At 40.0% G+C, this 24,769-nt stretch overlaps 1 protein-coding gene across 1 annotated transcript in view; it reads left to right on the top strand.

The window, feature by feature from the left end:
- Window positions 1-24,769, top strand: part of EFNA5 (ephrin A5) — a 287,981-nt gene that overhangs the window by 227,928 nt on the left and 35,284 nt on the right. Inside the window, exon 2 of the mRNA XM_073344632.1 lies at window positions 6,035-6,327. Within this exon, the coding sequence (XP_073200733.1) occupies window positions 6,035-6,327 (293 nt within the window). The remainder of the gene's footprint in view (window positions 1-6,034; window positions 6,328-24,769) is intronic.

The following is a 24,769-nucleotide window of genomic DNA, read 5'->3' as shown; positions in this document are numbered from 1 at the left end:
AAGAGGTGAAGTTAGGTTCCTAGTACATTTGTACAAAGTGAAAAGGCAGGAAGACTGTATCAGTTTTACTGCGAAGGCGATAGGTTGTTGCAGTCTGTTGTGAAACAGTAATTTGAAGTCTGATGAACTCTCAAGTGCAGGGACTGGATTCTGCTCAGCTGCGTAATTGTGATGGAAATGGGCCAATGAAAGCAGAGGCTTGGGCACAATCTTTTGGGTGCCTATCTTCTCACAGAAGCCTGACAATTGCGGAGCAGCTTTAGCTGAATGCCTGTGACCATGTCTTATTTTGATCAGCTGCGTCATAGCAAAGACATGTAATTATCATAATCTAACAATTAGTCTGACATCCTTTCCCAGTGTTTAATTACCCCCGATAAATGATAATTTAATAGAGGACTTAATGACAAGAGAATAACTTGCACTTTGCTTCATGTACTTAAGTTGCCTCTTTGTCTAGGCATGTTTTTGTGGCGCTGCTTGAAGAACAGTCTTGATGGTCATTTCCTTTGTTTGTTCTGTCAGTCATTATTTTGTCTCCTAATATTCTTTTCTAATAATATTTGAACTTCTCCTAACTTGTGAAATTGTAACATATAGGACCAAAAGATGATGGTAAAATCTTCTTTATTACTTTCATTTTTGTTTGTTTGCTTGCTTTCTGAGGTTGGGAATACACTTTTAGATGCCCTAAAATGTCACTTATTTCATTATACACACTTTTCTTAGCATCTGGAAAATGCTAAATATTCTTCTGGTTTGAATGGAGCTGAAATTAAAAAAGCTCTTTGATTACTTCATTGTTTGTGCATCAGAATTAGTGATGATGTCAGCACAGCTATATGAACAGAGTTTATTAAATGTTGTGACAAAGCCAGTAAAGGCAGCAGAAAAGCATTAATGGGTGCCACAAAAATAGCAGCTCTAAAATAAATTCACAGCAGTAAAATTATGTACTTAACCCCTGAGGTTATTAGCAAGCATGAAACCTTCCCCATCACATTATAAGAAATTTTAATCAAATATGGGTCTTGGGGGGACTGTTTAAAAGAACAAAGAATAAATAGACATAGGTTTTCCTGTTATGAGTTACCATGCTTCCATCAGGATTCAATGGAAGTAGGAGTTTAATTTTGGATGTTAAAAGGCTTTGAATAAATCTGTTTCTTATGAGTTGATTAAGCCACTGATAATGTGTTGATCGTGTCATTATAAGTAACACAGCACACCTGTAAAGGGGATCAGTGGTGCTTAGGATAGATACATACATCAAATACATCTGAAGGGACATCAAAACGTTGTCATAGTAGACATCAATATCTCTTCAAAAAGGATTTAATTTTGCCTGAGATTGTACTGTATTATTTCATGCAGAAATACCCAAATGTACATTCAACTCTCAAAACAAAAGCCTTCTACTGTTCTGTTTCTGACAAAGCCCAGCTAATTCATTCGTTTCATCTTTCTTTCTTTTCCGCTCTCCTGTTAAATTTATGTTAAGAATTTGTTGGTTCATTGAGCCTGATTCACTGTTGCCCTGCACTTTGTATCATCAGTAACACGAGGACAAATGGGTGTTTAATCTTCTGATTTGGTAACATCCGCTTTGCGTAGGTAACAAAGAATCAGGGCCACCATCTGCAAGTGACTACTTCTGGGGCTATAATCAAGACTAGAATTTCAACATTCATGGTTACAGCACTTACTTGAACTAAATTCCTGTTAAAATTAAAGACCTTTCATCCATTTGAGAGAACAAACTTTGAGTAAGGGAAGGAATGATGCTACAGAAGGAAGTGTTTCCTGTGCACTCAGTGTGAAATAGAGGAGCTCCTAGTAGAATATGTACTTAAGAAAGGATATGACTTCTATCATTTGTATGGGAGAAGCAACAGGGAGAAGCTAATGCAGTTTTTTATTCATCTATATGATAATGGGCAATTAATGTCAGTTGCGCTATGTTTTAAACCAGGTTTTTATATTATTTATTTAAAGAAGGAAAGAAAGAAAAGAAAGTGAAGTAGAGCAGCATGCAAAATATTATTTCAGTCTAAATACCTAGTTAAATAAATCATTTCTTATTTCAGTAGCCAACAAAGTTATTAAATTCAAGATGAGGCTTGCATATGCTTCAGAATTTATAATTGTGAAAAAATGCATGTGCACAGACTGTGTGCTTGAATTTGCATTAATGGATAAGCAGAGCACCAGAATTAGGTTCAAAAGATTTTTGTCATCATGATGTTTCTGTCATTTAAATTGTCATGCAGCTTTTTCACCATGTTCTGAATTCCTAGTGTTGAGAATTAAAAAAACAAAAACAGGAGGCATCTGAGAAATTAAGTATCCTTATGTTTGTTGTTTCTCCCAACTATTCTATAGTGGTATCAGCGTAAGTTTTGTGTAATGATCTGGTATGTGTAGGTTATGGAGAAATTTTGGATTAGAAGGTACTTAGCTATCTGTTTTTGTGTCTTCTAATGCCTCTTCCTCTTCCACGTGAGTGGATCCCAGTGCAGGATCAGGGCTGACGTAAGGAAAAGTAAAAGAGCATCTCTGGTGTTGGGAGAGACAGTAGGAGAGCATAAGGTTTGCATTCTCAGCTGAAAGGAACAACAGAAGTGGGGGAGGAGGAAGATGCTTGTTATGACATAAACACAGGCTGCTGTTTTTCTCATCCTTTCTCAAAACATATTTGTAAACTAATTCCACTTCCATTCTCTGTGTTGCCGCGTTCTACAAGCAGTTGGCTAACAGGGGCTGATATATGCACTTATTTAAAGCCAAAGCTTTGTCTCACTCTAGTATTTGGTTTTACACTAATAATATTAGGTTTGCAGCTGGTAAATGTCAAATATATTCCCTTTGGATTCAGTTTAGGGTGCTTTAGGGGCAGTTTCATCTTCTAGTTTTTAGCTAGTTACTAATCAGCATACTTAACTTTTTAATACAAGAAGTGTCCTGTCTCTTTTTGTTTTCCCTTTCTGAGCATAATATGGCACTTGAAGGGGGGAGAATGTAGTCTTAATATACTCTGGTAGGCATGTTGGAAATTATGTAACTTCTTTGGTAAAAATAAAATAAGTTTTGAAAATCTAGTAAGCCTCTGTTCCACTTAGCTTGGACTCACATTAACTTGGTTACTGGATCCCTCAGAACATTACAGGAGAGGGAATAAATGTCCTGTCTGCTTCCTTCCTCTCTAATATCCATTCTGTCTCCTTTCAGTATTGCTGTTACTATATTTATGGAGTTGCTTGATAAAATATCTGGTATATGTTTTCCCTGAAGCAGGTTCACTGCTGTGCCAGCAATATCAGCTAAAGACCAATTTACATCACTTTAAATATGCACCATCTTCTTCCTTTTTCAGACATTTAAATGTGAATGCTTTTTGGTGATAGAAAACGATTATGGAATGAAAGTATAGACACTGTAGGGAAAAGTGATTACAAAAAATACCAAGAGGAAAAAAATGACTTAGCTGTGCACTTCAGCTGCAAATCTGCTTTGCAGTTAGTGTTTCCTTCAAGGCTTTCTGTTTCCAGCTGTCCATATTAGTGACATGGGAGTAAACTGAAGAGCTTGAAGAAGACCATAAGGTCCATGACTTGTAGAGGCAGAAGGAAGTTCAGCCAGTTCTTAATTTGTGCCGGGCCTGAGCCTGGACTCCTCTAGGCTTGGCAGTTAATGGCCCTGGCACCTCTGGGCTCCTGGCCGGCAGCCGCTGCTCTCCAGCCACCCAGCTCTGAAGGCAGCACTGGAATACACTGTACCATGCCACCCTTCTGCAGTGCTGCTGGTGGCTGCGCTACCTTCTGAGCTGGATACCCAACCAGCAGCCACTGCTCTTTGGCCACCCAGCTTGAGCCCCAGCACCTCTTTCATTACAAATTAAGGACTGAGGTCATGTCTGTTAAAAAGTAACGGTCGAGGAGAAAAGTTAGGTCATGGATTTATTTATTTATTTGTTTATTTTTGTTCAAAGGAATAAAATGGAAGGACACCACTAAAAAGGGATTAGACAATTTCAACATTTATAATATTAGGTGGAGCAGCTCTTTCACTCCCACTAGAGATGAAGTTTAGATCACAGATTTTTTATTAGTCTATTTCTTTATTTATATGATACCCATTACCATAGCCTTGGTTCTTAAGCACAATAGCTCCCATCCCTAAACCATAATTGTCCCTCTCTATTTGGGAGAGGTCTAGTACCAAGGAACCCGGTGAATAACCGTGCAGGAAAGTTTGCAGTGTCTGCATGTGTATCCCACACACCTTCTGGGTGTGGTGGTCTGTCCCATCTGGTGGCACTGAGACCACTTAAGGAGAGAGATAAAGGAGTCTGCTCTACAGCTTAGCTAACAGCCAGTTGGCTTTTAGCTCGTGCAGCAGAGGCTCATGCATTAAGCTCCAGAGTTCCCTGGTTCGATCCCACCCACTGACAACTGGGGTCTGTTGACGTTACACATGCGCAATAATTAAAGCCAGGTAGGGCACATACTCACTCTTCTTTACTAATTAAAAAATGGAATTTTAGAAAAATACAAATAAGGAGATTGTTGGGAAAATTGGGTTTCTGTATACACACAAGATATCCCTGTTTGTAACCTCTAGGTTACAACTAATAATTTAAATAAATGAGTTTTTGTCTGAAATGACAGTAGTTCAAAAAGGGTTTTCCATATTACAGGAAGAAACCATGGGGCTGTGCGTTGGCAAGAATTCTACAGCTATATCAGGCTTTTTCCTTTAAAAATCTGTTATTGAAGCAAAATTATTGTAGGGATATGAAAATGTATAGTTTGCTCTGAATATTTCCTTGGAGGACCAGCAGATCATTGGTTTTCTCTGAAATTAGGTAGAAGGACCCAGGTGGCAGATTTCAAGCCCGTCAGGTATTTAAAATATGCCCTTCAGCTGAAAAGAAGTATTACAGTTAAACCTGTCATTATCCCTTTATCATTCTGTGGTGCACTTGACAACTGTAGCAGTCAAAGAAAGAAGCCACAAGTAGTGATGAGCAGTCAGCCTGAAGTGGAATGGGTCAATGTTTGGTTGCACAAGTTGCCCTAGGGGAAGTTCACATCCATTGACAGACTTACAGATGTTGGTTTATGGAATCTTTAAATGTATCAGGGTGGGCTCATGTGAAGGTGTTGAATTCCTTCTCATAGTTTCTTCCACAAATAATGCCAGGCATTAAAAAGTCAAAGTAAGTGACACTTGCTAAACCTCTTCCTTTCAATGTCTAAAGAATCTTCAGTAATAATAATAATAATATAAAGGAGTGCATCTGGGCCACTGCCTTACACTACATTTCTCATCTGGCTCTCATTCAGAACTGTCAAGTTAGGCTGAGTGCTGATAATTCATATCCCAGTATCCTTTTATCTGAATGTAGCAATATCTCCTCTGTGTACTTTGGCAGTGGAGTTACACTGCTTTTCAAATACCTTTAAAAAGCAATCCAGGCTTTTCTTCCATCTTGACAAAGTGTTGCCAGTAATGAAGAAAAAAGTAAACGTAGTTGTGCTGCTGTAGTCAATTTAAGTATTTTTAGCCCAATCAGCTTGCAGCACGTAAGTGCTTACTGCTGGATTGGTGATTTTGTGCGTGTCTGTGTTGATGTGTACAGTGAGACTGATTTGGTGAACCTAGTGCATTTTCTCTTTCTTTTCCTCTTTTTGCTTAATTTTAAATTAAAAAAAAAACACTGTTCAGAAAACCACAGGAGAAAATACACTTTAACTTAGTGTAAATTAGCAAGAAGATAATTCTACATGCTGAAGGAATGAAAGTGTGAATGATCATGGTACTGCATAAACAGGTGCAACTCTGCTGATGTCAACAGAGTAGCATCCATTTACACCAGAAGTGAATTTGGCCAGGATTATTTTGAAAAGTGAATGATGTGGCTGAAGTGAAATGAAGTGGAAGTAATGACCTTATCATTCTCGAAAGAGAAAATCTATAGCTAAGTATCCTGAGTTAACTCTATCTTTTGTCTTCGTGTTTCGTTTAATTTTAGATTCCAGAGGGGTGACTACCACATTGATGTCTGCATCAATGATTATTTGGATGTGTTCTGCCCTCACTATGAGGATTCGGTGCCAGAAGATAAGACTGAGCGCTACGTTCTTTACATGGTGAACTTCGATGGCTACAGCTCCTGCGATCACACCTCCAAAGGATTCAAGAGGTGGGAATGTAATCGGCCTCATTCCCCGAATGGACCATTGAAGTTCTCAGAAAAATTCCAGCTCTTCACTCCCTTCTCACTAGGATTTGAGTTCAGGCCAGGCCGGGAATATTTCTACATCTGTGAGTATCTAGAGATTTGTCATTGTTGCATAGCAGCTGTAAGAAAACAGGCTAACTTTTTCACCTATGTTTTATGGAGCTGCAAAAGACCAGCCTATATGGGTGGCAGATGCCTCTTAGTAAATGCAGACTTCAGGATCCCCAGATTCATTAGCTGGGAATCTAGAGTAAAAATCAGATTAAAAGCAGTTTCTTTTCCCCACATGAAATAGCATGTCAGCCTGTTCAATGAACCTTTGCTGATGTTTAAAGCTAGAGATACTACTGTAGTTTTTCAAACATTCTAAAAATTCTCAGGGGAAAATAATTAACTTTGTATACATAAGTCCCTAACTGTTCTTATTTGTGTGGCTGAAATACCCCTGCCATCACCATCATCGTCGTCATCATCAGAGGGGAAATACTGTATACCCTGAAGATGCAATAGCTGCACATGCCAATGGTCCAATATTGTTTGAAGTAATAATGTCTCAGAGTAAATACTTCTTGTACCAAGCCAAAGAGAACTTTATTCAGAGCAGCTGTTTCTTTAAGTGTGGGGTATATGGAATGCGGTGGAAGCGGGTTCGAAGTAAATTAGCATGAATGAATGCATCAGTAAAAAGTGATGGTGAATGCTGTGTGCTGCAAGCTGTGTTCCAAGGAGACCTGTACCAATTTAGGCAAGAGAGAGATGAGGAAGTGAGGGCAGAAACCTAGAGGAGAGGCAGGATAACTGCTGGGGATAAAGGAATACAAATATCAGGAGGCTAAAACTGGAAAGTTGAGCTAACTGGAATTTCATGATCTCATAGCCGGTCTGGATAGCTGTCACTCCTTCAGTTATCTTGTTTGGGTAATACTCCACCAAAGATCTCATTTCATCCATTTATTATGTACCTGAAGTCTCCTGTTTCCTAACAAGATTCCAGTATTACAACTGCAATATTTTCCCATGCTTTCAGTGTCAGACAAGGGAATTAAAAGCTTTAAACAGGGCTGAAGTTCTCAATAAATATTGTCTTCATGTCTGGAGATGGCCTTTCTACTGTGAAACAGTCATTCTACCTCATTTCAGCAGAGAAACTGAATACATAGCATTCCTATTTTTCAGCCTCATTTCTTTAGCATTTTCCCTTTTAAACCTACAGGGAAGTGTACTCATAGTGAATTGTTTTCAACTTCCTTTCCTCCCCATCAAATAAAGTTTTATAATAAGAGGGATTTCAGCATCATAAGAATACTACCTTGTTCTCTCTCTCGTGCTGCAGTGCAATAAAAAAAAAAGAACTGTAAAAGTTTTATCATTTCAGTACTGGTTCCATGAGATAGTCATGAGAAAACATGTAAAAGCCTGATGCCATTTCACATCTTGTAAGTGAATAAAAAAGGGAATCATAGCTATGTGGAGAATGTTGTAGAATAAATAATGCACATTGTATTGAAAACATGAAAACTGCCCATTAACGTCCGAAGGAGTTTTCTGTCACCAAATATTACAAAATCAGGCCCCATGTAAGCATCAGGTTTGTCTTTTAAGTGAATTTTTTCCTTCTTAAAAATCCTGCTGAGAAAACAAGCAGGGATATATAAGATGAGGAATGAATTCTAATTTGCATCATGTGATTGCTTTGCAATAAAATGCTGTACAACTACCATACCACACACACTGTTCAAACCTCCTTATTTGCTTTCTAGACTAACAAACAGTAATAAAAGTGAAAACCAAACAAGAATGTAGAGAAATCTCAACTTGGTCTAACTAGTTAATAGCCTGATTATCAGAAAATACAAAATCCACTGAGCTTTATAAACAAGACATTATTATTCAAATGCACCCACTGTGCTTATGACTGGTTTTCCTTGTTTGTGGTTAAATTCAATATTTCACTAAAAATCATTGTGTCTTCTATAACATTCATTTAACAAAGTCATTTAACTGTCAAGGGTTCCCATCAAAGTAATTGTTCCAAAGAGCGTTAAAATATCAGGAGTTTTATGCTGTTCAACTGAGTTTAGCTGGAATTACTTTTTTTTTAATGAAAGACAAGAGCACAAAATTAGCAGCTAAGAGATGTCCATTTACCAGTAGTATATTGGCCTGGTAGTCAGTTAAATTAGATTTTCAGCCATGTTTCAGAGACACAAAAACATTCTCTCTCCTTTGCTATAGTTGGAATATTTCTTCCTCTTCATTCTTTCACTCATTGTGAGCAGTAGCACAAAGTAGCTAATACAGTGATCCCAGAGAAGCATTATATACTGTGGTAACAATTAAACATGAAGATTCTCAAAGGAAGGTTGTCCACCATGATATCTTTTTTTTTCTTCAAATATGGGCTGAATGAACAAGATGGTAAAACAGTTCCTTGTTCCTTTCTTGAAGTTATCAGCATGCCCTCCATTGCAGGCCGCAGAAACAAGCATTGCTACCTTACTGTCTGAATGGTTAATATGCTCATTGCTCAGCAGGGGGATGTTTCATCTACCCATCAGATCCAAAAATTTTGACATTTATAAACATGTTATCCAAGGACAGAAGGCTAGTAGCTTTCAGGTTGGTGTATTCTGGGAAACAGGATTCAAATTGTCCAGTGACTAGATAGCCTGGAAAGTAAGAGGAAATTGAGCTATTGCCTGGGTTGGTGTAGTGTTAGGCTAGATTTCACACTCCTTGGTATTTATTTGCAAAAGTTTTTAAATAAGAGCCATTATCAATCTTCCTGCCGTATGCTTTAAGGACAATTTTTGTCCCTCCTACTTCCACCAGTCTCAGGAAATGTAATAACCATAAACCAATTATTTTTTTTCTACCTGAACTATCCTTTTTATGAAATATCGCTTCCCTTTATTGCTCCATGTCCTCATTGGCATTTGGCACACAACATGTATCAGCGGAATGGAGTCAGATCTCCTTGTTCTTTATTTCCCCCATCTAGAAATCTTAGATTATTACATGTTTTGTATCAGATCATCTCTATTTGCACTTGAGAGATGACTTCAATAATATAAACCTGCATATCAGCAAAATATCAGTTAAGTAGGTTTACTTTTGGAAGGGGAAAAGTTTATTAACTGGAGTTTAGTTCCAAAAACCTAACTGCTTACAGCAGTGTTTATTAGGGTAATTTTAGTGGAAAAAATAATGGATCAAATTATGGGGCTCAGTCCTTCTTCAGACTACCATCTGTGGAGGGTAGAATGTGTTAGCCTGACTAAAAACCAAGTAAAGATCATGGGATTTAGACCTTTATTATTATTGTTACTACTGAAGCAAAAGCAGACAGAAGAAGATGTAACATACTGAAAGAGTGAGGTGTACCCAAAGAACTTGAATGTTTCATGGAATTTTTATGTTTTGAGTAACTTCTTTAAGGAGGGAAACAGAGAGAGCATGCAGTCTAATAGCAGAAAGGGGGGAAAAAACAACATAAGGAAGAGGGAAGTTTCAAACTGACCTTAACATTTGGATTTTTATATGGTTCAGAGTACAGATTTGTCTTGAATATGTTTCAGTATTTTTATCAATGATGTGGAAGTAACTATAAAATCACTGCTGATAAAAATTTACAGATGACACAAAGATTGGCCTAATGGCAAAAAATGAGACAGTCTGGAAACTCATATGGAATGATGTGGATTGCTCAGTAAACGGAGTCCATTCAAATGAAATGCATTTCAGCACAGCCAAATGGAAGATTTTACCTCTAGGAATAAGGAATGTAGGCCACACATACGGAAATGGGGGACTGAGACTCTGAAGCAATAATTCTGAAAAGGATTGAGAGGTCATAGTGTATAAACACCAGCGTGGCTGGTCCCTGTGACCCTGTGGCAAGAATTTCTAATGTGATCCTTGGATTTAGATTTACAGGGGAGCAGTGAGTAGGAGTAAGGTGATCATTTTACATCTTTAAACAGCACTGGCAGGACCTGTACTGGGATACTGCATTGAGTTCTGGTGCCTTCATTTTTTAAAAGATACTGAAAAAATTGGAGAAGGTGCAAAAAAGAATCACAGAAATGATTTGATGGCTGGATAAGGAGCTCAATTTAGTATAGTTATGAAAAAGTAGCCTGGGAGGTGACTTGATTATAACTTATAAATACCTTCATGGGGAGAAAATACCAGATATTAAAGGGGTCTTTAACTTAGAGGAGAAAGATATAACCAAGGCCTGGTTGTTATAACCAGACAAATTCAAATCAGAAATAAGGCATATATTTTAATAATGAAGTTAATTAACCATTAGAACAAATTACTAAGGGAAGTGGTGGATTTTCCATCTTTTGAAGCCTTCAGATCAAGACCGGATGACTTTCTGAAAGATATGCTTTAATCAGACACAAGTTACTGGACTCATTACAGGGGTAACTGGTTGATATTCTATGACCTGTTTTATGTAGGAGGTCCTACTAAATGATCTAATGGTCCCTTCTGTCCTTAATAACTATTAATCTAGGAGTCTTTCTGAGCTTGTTACTACTAGTTTGTACTGATGGGTATTCCCACTCAGGTAAAAACAGTCAGTTACCTAGCATGATATTAATAGGTTCTTTCCCACTGGCTTGTACATACCTCTTTGGATTGCCAATCTATTTACTGTCGTAAAGTAAAGGAGATTAATACAACCATATCTCTGTGAAGTTAGATTTGTAGGGCAAAATTTTCAAAAACTCCTAAGCTCCATTGTTAAAAATTACTTAGGCACTTAGAAGTCTAAAGTTTCATTGAAAGGTAGTGGGATTAGGGTGCCCGATTTTTTAGGAAATATTAGCCATTAATATGTTTTCTGTGTAAGTGTTGGGATGCGGGAGAGACCAAAAACAGCACTATGTGGTAGTGACATTCAAGGTGGTGGTGTTGTGAAAGATGTAACAGGAAGATAGATTCCCAAATTCAGTCCTAGTGTAAGTGGATAGAACCCCAGTGAAGGCTGTAGAGTATGCAAATGCTGAATTAGACCTTGAGGCTACTATGCCAAGAATCCAGTCCCTAAGTGCCACAAATACAAAACTGTAAAAGATTTACCCTTCATGGCGAGAAGCATCCTCAAATCTCTGAATGAGGTTGGCATTAGAAATGTCCAGGACAGTCTAACAAGAAAACTGGCAGTGATCTGCTTGTTACCAGAGCTTGGTATGTGCAAACACAGACCAACAAGTAAAACAAGAAGGGCATTGTCCTGTTCTCATGGAAAGTTAAGTCACAAAGAGCAAAATAATTTTCCATGACTAAAAACCTGGCAAAGCTTCACAAATTGCCAGTGTGGCCATTATCCCTTAGGATTGTTTTAGCTATTGCAGGAGTTTTTTGATCCTTTAGAAGGGGTGGAGAGGCAAGGTGGTATATTGGACTGTAAAGCTATGCTAGAGAAATTTATTGGGAAACCACGTAACCTACAGCATATTAGTAGGTTATGTGGTTTCCTAATAAATTTTGGTCTCTGAGTCTATTGTACTGTATATTAATTTTAAAAGCTATATTAGAAGGATCATAGAGCTCCCTACTTTCACAGATGCACTGCACAGACTAAAAGTGTATCTGGGCAAATGTTCTGTATAATGAGGCACAGGATTTAATGAAATAGGACTATTTGATTGTAGATAGGGACCACCGCTTGCTCTGGAACAGGGTTGGATTTGTGTGATGAGGGGACAAAAAGGGAGGATTAGAACTGCAATCTTGTCCTTTCAGAGATTATTTGGAGAATATTTAAATCAAAACTAAAAGCTGTGGCACTCCATGAGAACACGCTATTCTTTCAATCCAGGAAATCAAGTTAGTAAAAACAATCAAGACAGGTCAAATCAGAGTTATTGTTTATGCCCTGATATGTCCCAGGATTCCAGAGCTAGTTTGAAAGTCACCAGAACAACTATTGATATCACTACTTATAAATCTGCTGACTGTGAAGCACTGTGCGGTGAGATCAGCCCAGAATTGCTCTAGCTCCTAGTTTGAATTGTATGAGCAAGCTCCTGTTGGAAAGTGAGATACGAAAGAGAAGCTAGTGTGACTACTCTGTTGCACCTTGCAGAATGTTGGAAGTCAACCCAGAATTCCTGTAGATTAGATCAGTGGTTCTCAAAGCTGCGGAAAGCCCCTGGCAGGCCAGGCTGGTTTGTTTACCTGCTGCGTCCGCAGGTTCGGCCTATCGTGGCTCCTACTGGCTGTGGTTCACCACTCCAGGCCAATGGGGGCTGCGGGAAGCGGTGCAGGCCGAGGGATGTGCTGGCTGCCCTTACTGCAGCCCCCATTGACCTGGAGCGGCAAACTGTGGCCAGTAGGAGCCGCAGTTGGCCGAACCTGTGGACGCAGCAGGTAAAAAAACTGGCCCGGCCCACCAGGGGCTTTCCCTGAACAAGTGGTGGACCGGCTTTGAGAACCACTGGATTAGATCACTATCTTTTCATAATGCAGAGATAATGAGGTCTTTTTTTAGGAAATCAGTTGATCGATATTCTCAGACTCTTGCAGTAGTGGCAAAGCAATAGCTAACTAATAATATCAGTGAAGTACATTTTTTCACATCTAGTGCCCTTAGAAAACATGGTTTCTCTATAATCTCTCATTCCTATAAAGTCAGGTCTCTTGGGACCCAATTCTCATTTACACTAAGGCCACTTTACACCACTCTGGCAATGCAAAGGGGCCTAGTAGTGGGTATAAATTACATCCACTTTTAGACCCCTTTGCAGTTCCAGAATGGTGTAAAATAGCTTAAGTGTAGATGAGAATGGGCCCTTGATGTTCACAGATATGACCAACATTAGAACTCAGGTAAGATAATGATTAATTCTTCTCTGAAGCCTTACCATGGTTGTGTAAAAATATAAACCTCCATTTGAATGACTGGGCTCTGTTTCTCCGTTAAACTGTCCTGGAGCTATTGCCTACTCCGTCATTCAGCAATTTCCGTGTGGCTTTTCATGAGGAAAACTGGTACTTTGCAGTCTTCTGGCACTACTTCTCAAATTAGAGTCCAAATACAGCATTAGGTGGTAAATTAATTTCACTAGTGTTATAATTCTTCCATATTATAAAGACTTTTTAACATTATTTTAATGTCGACAGAGCCATTCCTTTTTATTTTGTTAAGTAACAAATCTTCCACACAAGTGGCTTTCCTTTTGAGGTCCCCACAAAGGAGCATTAAGTTTATGGCCTTGTCATCCTTGCCAAACGGCTAAAGACTTATGTCAGAGCAGGCGGAAGATTTAAGGGGTTGTTAGTCCCAATGGAATCTGGATTCACTCCATCAGGGCTGGCTTTTCCACTTGTGAAGAGTGATGCTTACACAGTGGAAAGAAGGATAAAATATGGCTCAGTGAAGGTCTACCCATGGAGATCTGTGTGTACCTGTGTGTGGGGTATTCAGGTTTTGATGATTGTCTTTCTCTTTTTAAGAGTCTTGATATTCAGAACCCACCTGTCTGAAGTAGCAGCACCCAAACCTTGGAAAACACAGAAACTCGCAAAATCCAGCAGGACACTGATAATTTTGATTAATTAAAATATTTTTTTCAGTACATATTGTTTCCCTTGTCTTGAAGTATGATGTGTAAGAAATTAATTGAAAGGCAGTTTAGTTTCATTGTGACCTCTGTAGGTGCTCATCCTTTCTTGAGATGCTTGTTTGTAATGTTTTACAGCAATACTCCCTTGTGAATCACAGGCATATTTATGCCTGTAACAGCATTCATACATGAAGATGGTCTGTCTTTCTTTCTTTCTCCACTGATGAGAAAATACAACTGTCACGAGAGGGTATTATACAATAGCTATTATCCTTTCTATACGAATACCAGTAAATTTTGTGTATTGTACAGACCTAAAAGAAGACTTTTTTTCTATAGTTTCTTTTCTTAGCTCATTAGTCATGAGGTTTAAAATCTGGTATAATTCAGGTTGAAAATTTATAACCTGAAAAAGCAGCTACTTCGCTTTGGAAATGAAGACTAGTCTGGTGGTTCAGTGAGAGTTTCATAGGGTATGTCTACACTACGAAATTAGGTCAAATTTATAGAAGTCGGTTTTTTAGAAATCGGTTTTATATATTCGAGTGTGTGTGTCCCCACAGAAAATGCTCTAAGTGCATTAAGTGCATTAACTCGGCGGAGCGCTTCCACAGTACCGAGGCTAAAGTCGACTTCCAGAGTGTTGCACTGTGGGTAGTTATCCCACAGTTCCCGCAGTCTCCGCTGCCCATTGGAATTCTGGGTTGAGATCCCAATGCCTGATGGGGCTAAAACATTGTTGCGGGTGGTTCTGGGTACATATCTTCAGGCCCCCGTTCCCTCCCTCCCTCCATGAAAGCAAGGGCAGACAATCGTTTCGCGCCTTTTTTCCTGAGTTACCTGTGCAGACGCCATACCATGGCAAGCATGGAGCCCGCTCAGGTAACCGTCACAGTATGTCTCCTGGGTGCTGGCAGACGCGGTACTGCATTGCTACACAGCAGCAGCAACCCATTGCCTTGTGGCAGCAGACGGTGCAATATGACTGGTAGCCGTCATTGTCATGTCCGAGGTACTCCTGGTCGCCTCTGTGAGGTCGATCAGGAGCGCCTGGGCAGACATGGGCACAGGGAGTAAATTTGAAGTGACTTGATCAGGTCATTCTCTTTAGTCCTGCAGTCAGTCCTATTGAACCATCTTATGGTGAGCAGGCAGGCGATACGGATTGCTAGCAGTCCTATTGCATCATTTTCTGCCGGGCAGGCAAGAGATGAGGATGGCTAGCAGTCCTATTGTACCATCTTCTGCCGAGCAGCCATGAGATGTGGATGGCATGCAGTTGTTCTGCACCGTCTGCTGCCAGCCAAAGATGTAAAAGATAGATGGAGTGTATCAAAACAAGAAATAGACCAGATTTGTTTTGTACTTATTTGCAAACCGCCCCCCCCGCCCCCCCCGTCTAGGAGACTCATTCCTCTAGGTCACACTGCAGTCACTCACAGAGAAGATGCAGCGAGGTAAATCTAGCCATGTATCAATCAGAGGCCAGACTAACATCCTTGTTCCAATAAGAACAATAACTTAGGTGCACCATTTCTTATTGGAACCCTCCGTGAAGTCCTGCCTGAAATACTCCTTGATGTAAAGCCACCCCCTTTGTTGATTTTAGCTCCCTGTAAGCCAACCCTGTAAGCCGTGTCGTCAGTCGCCCCTCCCTGCGTCAGAGCAACGGCAAACAACCGTGCATCTGAGTTGAGAGTGCTGTCCAGAGCAGTCACAATGAAGCACTCTGGGATAGCTCCCAAAGGCCGATACCGTCGAATTGTGTCCACGGTACCCCAAATTCGACCCGGCAAGGCCGATTTAAGCGCTTATCCACTTGTCAGGGGTAGAGTAAGGAAATCGATTTTAAGAGCCCTTTAAGTCCAAATAAAGGGCTTCATCGTGTGGACGGGTGCAGGTTTACATCGATTTAACGCTGCTAAATTCGACCTAAAATCCTAGTGTAGACCAGGGCATAATAAAAGGTGTTGGCTTTATTTCCTTCATTTTAAAGGTCCTACAGTTAAGCCAGGAAGACTACACTTGTTTGAGTTTTTAAATTTCTTTTTAAAGCTGTCATGTCAGAAGAATTCTCCCCAGGCATCTTTTTAAGAATTATGAATGTATTCAAAAAGTTAAGAAATTAAGGTTAACTAAAGAGCGTTAGGAAGGGATATGAGGGAATTTAAAACATTTTAAATGTGTTAATAGTACTTTTGTTTTGGGGAAACAGTTGTTTATTACTAGGCGCCCTATTAACCTTTCAGTCAAGATCTGATCAGCATAAACACTGATGCTACTTTGACAGCAGTGGGCCCAGACATGCTGCACGAGTAGGAGTCTTGTCTTTGATAGTTGGTTCACCCAAAGCGCTTGAGATGTTCTGAGTGAATTGGAAGGGTTTGCTAAATGTGTACGTTAAAAAAATACATTATTTTTTTATTTTGGTGTGATAATATTAGACAGACGAGCAAGGTTACCTTTACAAGGGAATTCATGCTTAGCTTCATGTGTAGATTAAAGGACTAGTGGCTATTAGAAAGCATCAGAAGAATTAAGTTCTGGGTCTGTTTTTAAAAAAAAATCAATCTGGAACAGTCGCCAGAGACTAACAGATTTTGACGTTGGTAGTGTTCTTCGAATCCTCAAAGGGTGTATTTAGAAGCTGGTGAATAATTTGGTACTCAGGAGAAATCCATATAAGAAAATTAAGAGAGAACCCACAGAAGTATTGGTCGCTGTTGTTTGAGTTTTTCAAAGAGAATGTCTTTCAGAGAAGTTGAAAGAAGATGATTTGGATTCATACGCTTCAAAAATTCAAGTGCTATTAAGACACTTAAGGGGGAGGATACATAATACATCTGCAACTTTGAAAACTGTTTCATGAGCATATTGTAGAAGGTCTTGACCCCTGTAGGAGGATGAATGAATTATGTTGCATTCCACTGTTATATGCTCCATTGATACTGGACATTAAAAGAGAGTGTAGGGGGAGCTTTTTTCTTTCTTTTCATCTAATGTTGGAAGAAAGCCAGCCTGTCTCTGGGGGGAAAAGCACATGTTGAATTTTGTTATATCTGTGATTCCATCAAATCCCATGACTTAACAGGGGATGGACTGATTAGTACCTGGATAAAAAACCTCCAAGGAGCACGTAGGTGCTCGGTGATTCAGTAGGTGACATTCTTGCCTCAGTGAAAATACTGAACCAAAGTCTCAACATAGAGCTAGGGAGCACGGTATTTCTGAAGAGTAATGTCATTTAGATATGTAAAACTGAGGTTCTTAATATTTATGGTAATTAAAGATCCCATAGGATATACTTGGATACCACTGAGCCTGCCTGTTCCACCACCCTGGGCTCCCTTACACTGTCCTGCTGACGATTGCAGCTGGTACAGGAACCCACAACGGGAGAGGCAACTCTCGATCTAGTCCTGAGTGGTGCGCAGGATCTGGTCCAAGAGGTAACTATAACAGGACTGCTTGGAAATAGTGATCATAACATAATAACATTTAACATTCCTGTGGTGGGAAGAACACTTCAACAGCCCAACACTGTGGCATTTAATTTCAGAAAGAGGAACTATGCAAAAAAAACCCCAGAAATTAAAAGGTACAGTGACTAGAGTGAAATCACTGTAAGCTGCATGGACACTTTTCAAAAACACCATAATAGACGCTCAACTTAAATGTATACCCCAAATTAAAAAACACAGTAAAAGAACTAAAAAAGAGCCAGCGTGGCTTAACAACCATATAAAAGAAGCAATGAGAGCTAAAAGGCATCTTTTAAAAAGTGGAAATCAAATCCTAGGAAATCAAATCAAATAGAAAGGAGCATAAACACTTCCAAATTAAATGTAAAAATGTAATAAGAAGAGCCAAAAAGGAGTTTGAAGAACAGCTAGCCAAAAACTCAAAAGGTAATAAAATTATTTTTAAATACATCAGAAGCAGGAAGCCTCTAGTTAAAAGTCAGGTTGACAGAAGGATGTGACGTCGGGGATACAAAAGGAGCACTTAAAGATGATAAAGTTATTGCAGAGAAACTAAATGAACTCTTTGCTTCAGTCTTCACGGCTGAGGATGTTAGGGAGATTCCCCAACCTGAGCCGTCTTTTGTAGGTGACAAATCTGAGGAATTGTCCCAGATTGAAGTGTCACTAGTGAAGGTTTGGAATTAACTGAGAAACTTAACAGTAACAAGTCACCGGGAGCAGATGGCATTCACCCAAGAGTTCTGAAAGAACTCAAATGTGAAATTGCGGCACTATTAACTATGGTTTGTAACCTGTCCTTTAAATCAGCTGTTGTACCCAATGACTGGAAGATAACTAATGTAATGCCAATATTTAAGAAGGGTTCTAGAGGTGATCCTGGCAATTATAGACCCGTAAGTCTAACATCAGTACCAGGCAAATCAGTTGAAACGATAGTAAAGAATAAAATTGTCAGACACATAGAAGAGCATAAATTGTTGTGCAAAAGTCAACATGGTTTCTGTAAAGGGAAATCATGTCTTATTAATCTATTAGAGTTCTTTGAGGGAGTCAACAAACATGTGGACAAGGGGGATCCAGTGAACACAGTGTACTTAGATTTCCAGAAAGCCTTTGACAAGGTCCTTCACCAAAGACTCTTACATAAATTAAATTGTCATGGGATAAGAGGAAAGATCCTTTTTGGATTGAGAACTGGTTAAAAGACAAAAAGAAAAGGAGTACTTGTGGCACCTTAGAGACTAACCAATTTATTTGAGCATGAGCTTTCGTGAGCTACAGCGTGTGTATGATAATCAAGGTGGGCCATTTCCTGCACAAATCCAGGTTCTCTCACTCCTGGATTTGTGCAGGAAATGGCCCACCTTGATTATCATACACATTGTGAAGAGAGTGGTCCCTTTGGATGGGCTATTGCCAGCAGGAGAGTGAGTTTGTGTTTGTGTGGGGGTGGGGTGGGGCGGAGGGTGAGAAAACCTGGATTTGTGCTGGAAATGGCCCAACTTGATGATCACTTTAGATAAGCTATTACCAGCAGGACAGTGGGGTGGGAGGAGGTATTGTTTCATGGTCTCTGTGTGTATATAATGTCTTCTGCAGTTTCCACGGTATGCATCCGATGAAGTGAGCTGTAGCTCACGAAAGCTCATGCTCAAATAAATTGGTTAGTCTCTAAGGTGCCACAAGTACTCCTTTTCTTTTTGCGAATACAGACTAACACGGCTGTTTCTCTGAAACCGGTTAAAAGACAGGGAACAAAGTGTAGGAATAAATGGTAAATTTTCAGAATGGAGATGGGTAACTAGTGGTATTCCCCAATGGTCAGTCCTAGGACCAATCCTATTCAACTTATTCATAAATGATCTGGAGAAAGGGGTAAACAGTGAGGTGGCAAAGTTTGCAGATGATACTGAACTGCTCAAGATAGTTAAGATCAAAGCAGACTGTGAAGAACTTCAAAAAGATCTCACAAAACGAAGTGATTGGGCAACAAAATGGCAAATGAAATTTAATGTGGATAAATGTAAAGTAATGCACATTGGAAAAAATAACCCCAACTATACATACATTATGATGGGGGCTAATTTAGCTACAACTAATCAGGAGAAAGATCTTGGAGTCATCATGGATAGTTCTCTGAAGACGTCCATGCAGTGTGCAGCAGCAGTCAAAAAAGCAAACGGGATGTTAGGAATCATTAAAAAAGGAATAGAGAATAAGACGGAGAATATCTTATTGCCCTTATATAAATCCATGGTATGCCCACATCTTGAATACTGCATACAGATGCGGTCCCCTCATCTCAAAAATGATATACTGGCATTAGAAAAGGTTCAGAAAAGGGCAACTAAAATGATTAGGGATTTGGAACAGGTCCCATATGAGGAGAGATTAAAGAAGCTAGGAAAAGCTTGGAAAAGAGAAGACTAAGGGGGGATATGATAGAGATATATAAAATCATGAGTGGTGTGGAGAAAGTGAATAAGGAAAAGTTATTATTCCCATAATATAAGAACTAGGGGCCACCAAATGAAATTAAAGGGCAGCAGGTTTAAAACAAATAAAAGGAAGTTCTTCACTCAGCACACAGTCAATCGGTGGAACTCCTTGTCTGAGGAGGTTGTGAAGGCTAGGACAGGGTTTAAAAGAGAACTGGATAAATTTGTGGTGGTTAAGTCCATTAATGGCTATTAGCCAGGATGGGTAAGGAATGGTGTCCCTAGCCTCTGTTTGTCAGAAGGTGGAGATGGATGGCAGGAGAGAGATCACTTGATCCATTACCTGTTAGGTTCACTCCCTCTGGGGCACCCGGCATTGGCCACTGTCAGTAGACAGGATACTGGGCTGGATGGACCTTTGGTCTGACCCAGTATGGCCATTCTTATGTTCTTATGTTCTTATATTCTATCTGGTGGGCATTCCCCAAGTGCAAACACTTTTGTAGTACAGATGTATAGTCAACATTCCTAACTTTAGATACAAAAAGGATACATGCCTACGAATAGGATAATCATATTCAGTAAATAATAACCTTTCCAATGATACCTCACATGACCCATCTTGCATAAAATATATCTTAGCTATGCTACAATCATATTATAACAATATTTCAATGAAGAATATGGGGGTGTAGTATCACATTGGTGTCCTGACCAATTCAGAACTTGAGTGATTACATTGTCTATCTAAATTCTTCCTGCAGTTTTATTTTGATATAGCATTTATCACTTCTTGGCTTAAACAGGTTTTGGTGCTGCTGTGTGGTGTTAAACAGCTACCTCTTTTCACTTCAGAGGTGGCTGCATTTTAGTTGTTGGTAAAGTTATTTTGTAGTGATATTTTGTCTCTTACCTACTCTTCAGAGATGTAAGGAGATTAATAAAGTATATAAAACACTTACAGTCCTTGGATGAAAGGCACTGTAAAATTGGAGAGTATTATTTATTATTATCTCAAGGAAGCTGTTTCTCTCAGATTTATAAACCTGTATCGCTGTGCTAATTTGATTTCTGAGCTAACTGAAGCCAGTTTAATGAGCTTCTGTATTGCATGTTTGTATTTTGTAACATGGAACAGATGCCAGGAGAAATGGAAATAACACACCAGTGCCATTTGGAATAACAGTGTTTATATTCCATTGCCTCCATGTCATCAGCATGTTAGTCTCGTAGTTCCTCAGACTAACTTTATTGAGGCAGCTCATTCTAGGTTGATATTGTTGATGTGTCATGTTAGACATGATATATATCCATGCCTACAATTGAAGGACCAAAAAACTAAATAACCTCCAAACAATAAATAGACATTTCTGTGTTCTGAACAATTGGCTGTTGGAGTTTTTAAAAAACATGAACATATAGGTTTCTTTGATTTGGAGATGCAAGTGGTTTAAACTGAGCAAACTTGTCTATCATGATGATATTACAATGTGGTTTAAAGAATGAGAATGGTATTCCAGGCATTTTTTCCCATTAATGCATAGAACCGCATAGAATGACCATGTAACTCTTGTGTGAGTATTGTGGCCAGGTTGGTCCCAGAGAGAGTAGGTGGGTGAGGTAATATCTTTTATTGGACCAGCTTCTGTTGGTGAGAGAGACAAGCGTTCGAGCCACACACAGCTCTTCTTCAGGTCTGGGAAAGATACTAGTGTCACAACACTTTCAAAAGATAAGCCCGTGAGCTTAAATTCATAGCTCTGCAAGACATTAAAAATCATGGACTGAACAGACACACCGGATTTATGGCTTATTACAGTGATTCTCAACCTATTTACCATAGTGGTCCACATCCAATACCACCTATATGGCCCTGAGGATGTCACATGGGCCGCAGCTGTGTGCTGACTGGGCTGCAAGTTGAGTACCACTGGCTTATTACAACAATCTGTAACCCACCAACCCCCTCTTTTTGTCCTTGACTGCAGAGATTTTAATGGGCCACTCTGCCTTGAATGGTCCCTTACAGTATGTGCTAAGTACTTATGCTAAACTATCTGTTCCACCATGCATTTTACTGTGATGCTGGGAGTTCGTTTCCCAGCCCCGAAGAAGAGCTCTGCATGGCTCCAAAACTTGTCTCTCTCACCAACTGAAGTTGGTACAATAAAAGATATTATCTCATCCTCCTTGTCTCTCATGTAATTCTTGGCTTAAAAGGGTGTCATACAGCCACATGGCAGGTTTAAATTATCTCTCAAGTTCTTTAAGGCAAAATAAATCACCCAAAATTAGATTTTTTTACAGCCAGAATTATTCAAAAATTTGTAGAAAGACTGCTTGCATACTGAAAAATATCTTCAAGGCTACAGGAAGTCTCACACTTCTTTCTCTTTGGGGAGGTGCCATGTAAGCCACCCTCAAAACTTCCAGTTTATTGCCCAAGGAACTTTCCCTACCCCTAAACATTTGTAGGGCTTTCTTTGCATTGCAGATCATTAACGCTAAGTATGAAGTAGTGTCACCAGCTAGACATCAGTCCTTCTTTAGGGAATTAGGAATGGCTTGAAAGGCTATAGAAATCTGTGCAGCATACCTACTACAGTGACCTTCATTCACAGAGTTAACTAGGCCTCCATGGCTACTGGTGGTAGGTATGGTGAATGCCTTCGTTGTTGCTGATCTGCTGGGGTACCTTGATCATGTGAAGGATAATCAAAATGGCAGTATGCTGATCAGTTAAAAGAGCACTGGTAATTTAATTGTAGCAGTGGAGTATAAAAATGCTGCTGGATGAGGATTACCACACAACTGGGGCTGAAACACTCAGGTTTATTAATTCAAACCTTTATTTGAAGCAAAGCATAGTCTTGTATTTTACAATTACTATAAAAGCAGTGAATGACGGATATACAAAAAAGGTATCGATCAATGATCTTCTTCCAGGGTTATGATGGATTTCCTCTACAAGTCTTCAACTATACCTTACACTCTAGCATATTTATACCTTTCCACATAACGACCATCAAATCAATCATTAATCATTATGTTTTAGTAACATGCACAACACACAAGCAGAGACTTCAGTTTACATACCTTTTGCTGTCCACATTATTTTCATGTTGTGTCACCTTACTCCATATAGGAACTTTCCTTTCCCCTCCCCTCCCCAGTACAGAGGCTCTTTGGCATTACGTTTTGTGTATTAAGAGGATACTGATTATTTTAAGAGGGGGTTGGTGGGTTACGGATTGTAATAAGCCAGTGGTTCTCAACCTGCGGCCCAGTCAGTGCACAGCTGCGGCCCATGTGACATCCTCAGGGCTATATAGGTGGTATTGGATGTGGCCCACTATAGTAAATAGGTTGAGAACCACTGTAATAAGCCATAAATCTGGTGTGACTGTTCAGTCCATGATTTTTAATGTCTTGCAGAGCTATGAATTTAAGCTCACGGGCTTGTCTTTTGAAAGTATTGTGACACTAGAAGTATCTTTCCCAGACCTGAAGAACAGCTGTGTGTGGCTCGAACACTAGTCTCTCCCACCAACAGAAGCTGGTCCAATAAAAAATGTTACCTCACCCACCTAGTCTCTCTGGGATCAACCTGGCCACAATACTCACACAAGAGTTACATGGTCATTCTCTGCAGTTCTATACATCAACGGGAAAAAATGCCTGGAATACCATTCTCATTCTTTAAACCACATTGTAATATCATCATGATAAAGAAATCTGTCCTTCAATACAGTACAAAACATTACTTTTATCCTACATAGCTAAAAGCATTATTTAATCAAGTCCACACAACAACACTCATGTCAAGCAAAGACTAGGCCAAATTCAGTTACTTTAGCATAAGTATTACCTTGGCCTATATACATGATCCAGGATTGTGATATTTCCAGCAATCTATTCGGGGAAAGGTTGGGAAACTGCTTACCTTGCAACATTTTGGACAGATTTATAGGGGCACATCCTGCAGAAGTCAACATGTAGGATTTTTACATACTTTTTTTATTTGTCTGTTTCATTTGTGGTGGCTCCCACCCCTCCTCCTCCTCCTTGTTTAACCTGATGTCTTAAGGTGACTCTCACTACAGGTCTGGTGGAATCAGAGATGAATTATGCTTTTGTGTGGCCCTGGGCCAGAGCAAGTGGGGGTCCCTCCCCACCCCTTTGGCCTGCAGTCCCCTCTATCCCCCACCACTCCCGTCCCCTGTGCTCCTGCTAAGGAAATGGGGTCTGGGCATGGGGTCTCCTCTTTCTCCCAGCAGGAGTGCTGGGTGGAGTGGGGCAAGCCCCTGCGGCCTGACCCCTCTCCCCCCAGCAGGAGAGCCGGGCAGAGCAGGTCAGGGCTCGGGGCGCCCATTTTTGTGGGGCTGCCCCCCAGAAGGCCATGACCCATTGGCCCAGTGGCTAATCTGCCACTGGGTGGAATTAAAATGGTGCATACGCTTTCTTTCTATGAAGCGTTTTAGTTACACTGGCAAGTAGAGCGTGAAAGGGAATACTAAAGAGTGGGCTGGATTATGTACCGTTATGGCGGTACCGTTGAGGTAAACTGCCCCAATAGGAGCTAGAGGAGACACTGTGCCTCAAGACAGAATGCCCCTCGAGAGCACAGAAGGAATGTGACCACTGTTGTATCCTTTGAAAAGGTGCATATTTACTTCTCTCTGCAACTGGCCAGCATTGCAGTTAAGTACACAGGAGAGTAAAACCATGACTTGGCTCCCTGTCCTTCTCGCACATCTCTCTTGGGGTGCCTAACAACGGTAGCCCCCTGGAGTTCTTTGCATTCCCTGAACACCATCTGCCTGGCCCCTGCACATGAGAACAATGGGGAGAAAAGCTTCCTCTGCCCTCTCCTTCCCTTGAATGCCTATGTATAGGTTGGGCCCAGCCTGATCTCCTGTATACAGAATAGGCAAAAATAATGTATATGTAAAGGGGCTGAAGTTTTCTAAAGGAGGTAGGTGCCCAATTCCCATTGAAAGTCACTGGGAGTTGGGTGCT

Source organism: Lepidochelys kempii, chromosome 5 (assembly GCF_965140265.1).
Source record: "Lepidochelys kempii isolate rLepKem1 chromosome 5, rLepKem1.hap2, whole genome shotgun sequence".
Classification (NCBI taxonomy): domain Eukaryota; kingdom Metazoa; phylum Chordata; order Testudines; family Cheloniidae; genus Lepidochelys; species Lepidochelys kempii.
The sequence above is the reverse complement of the archived record's forward strand: the minus strand, read 5'-3'. Positions and strand labels throughout refer to the sequence as shown.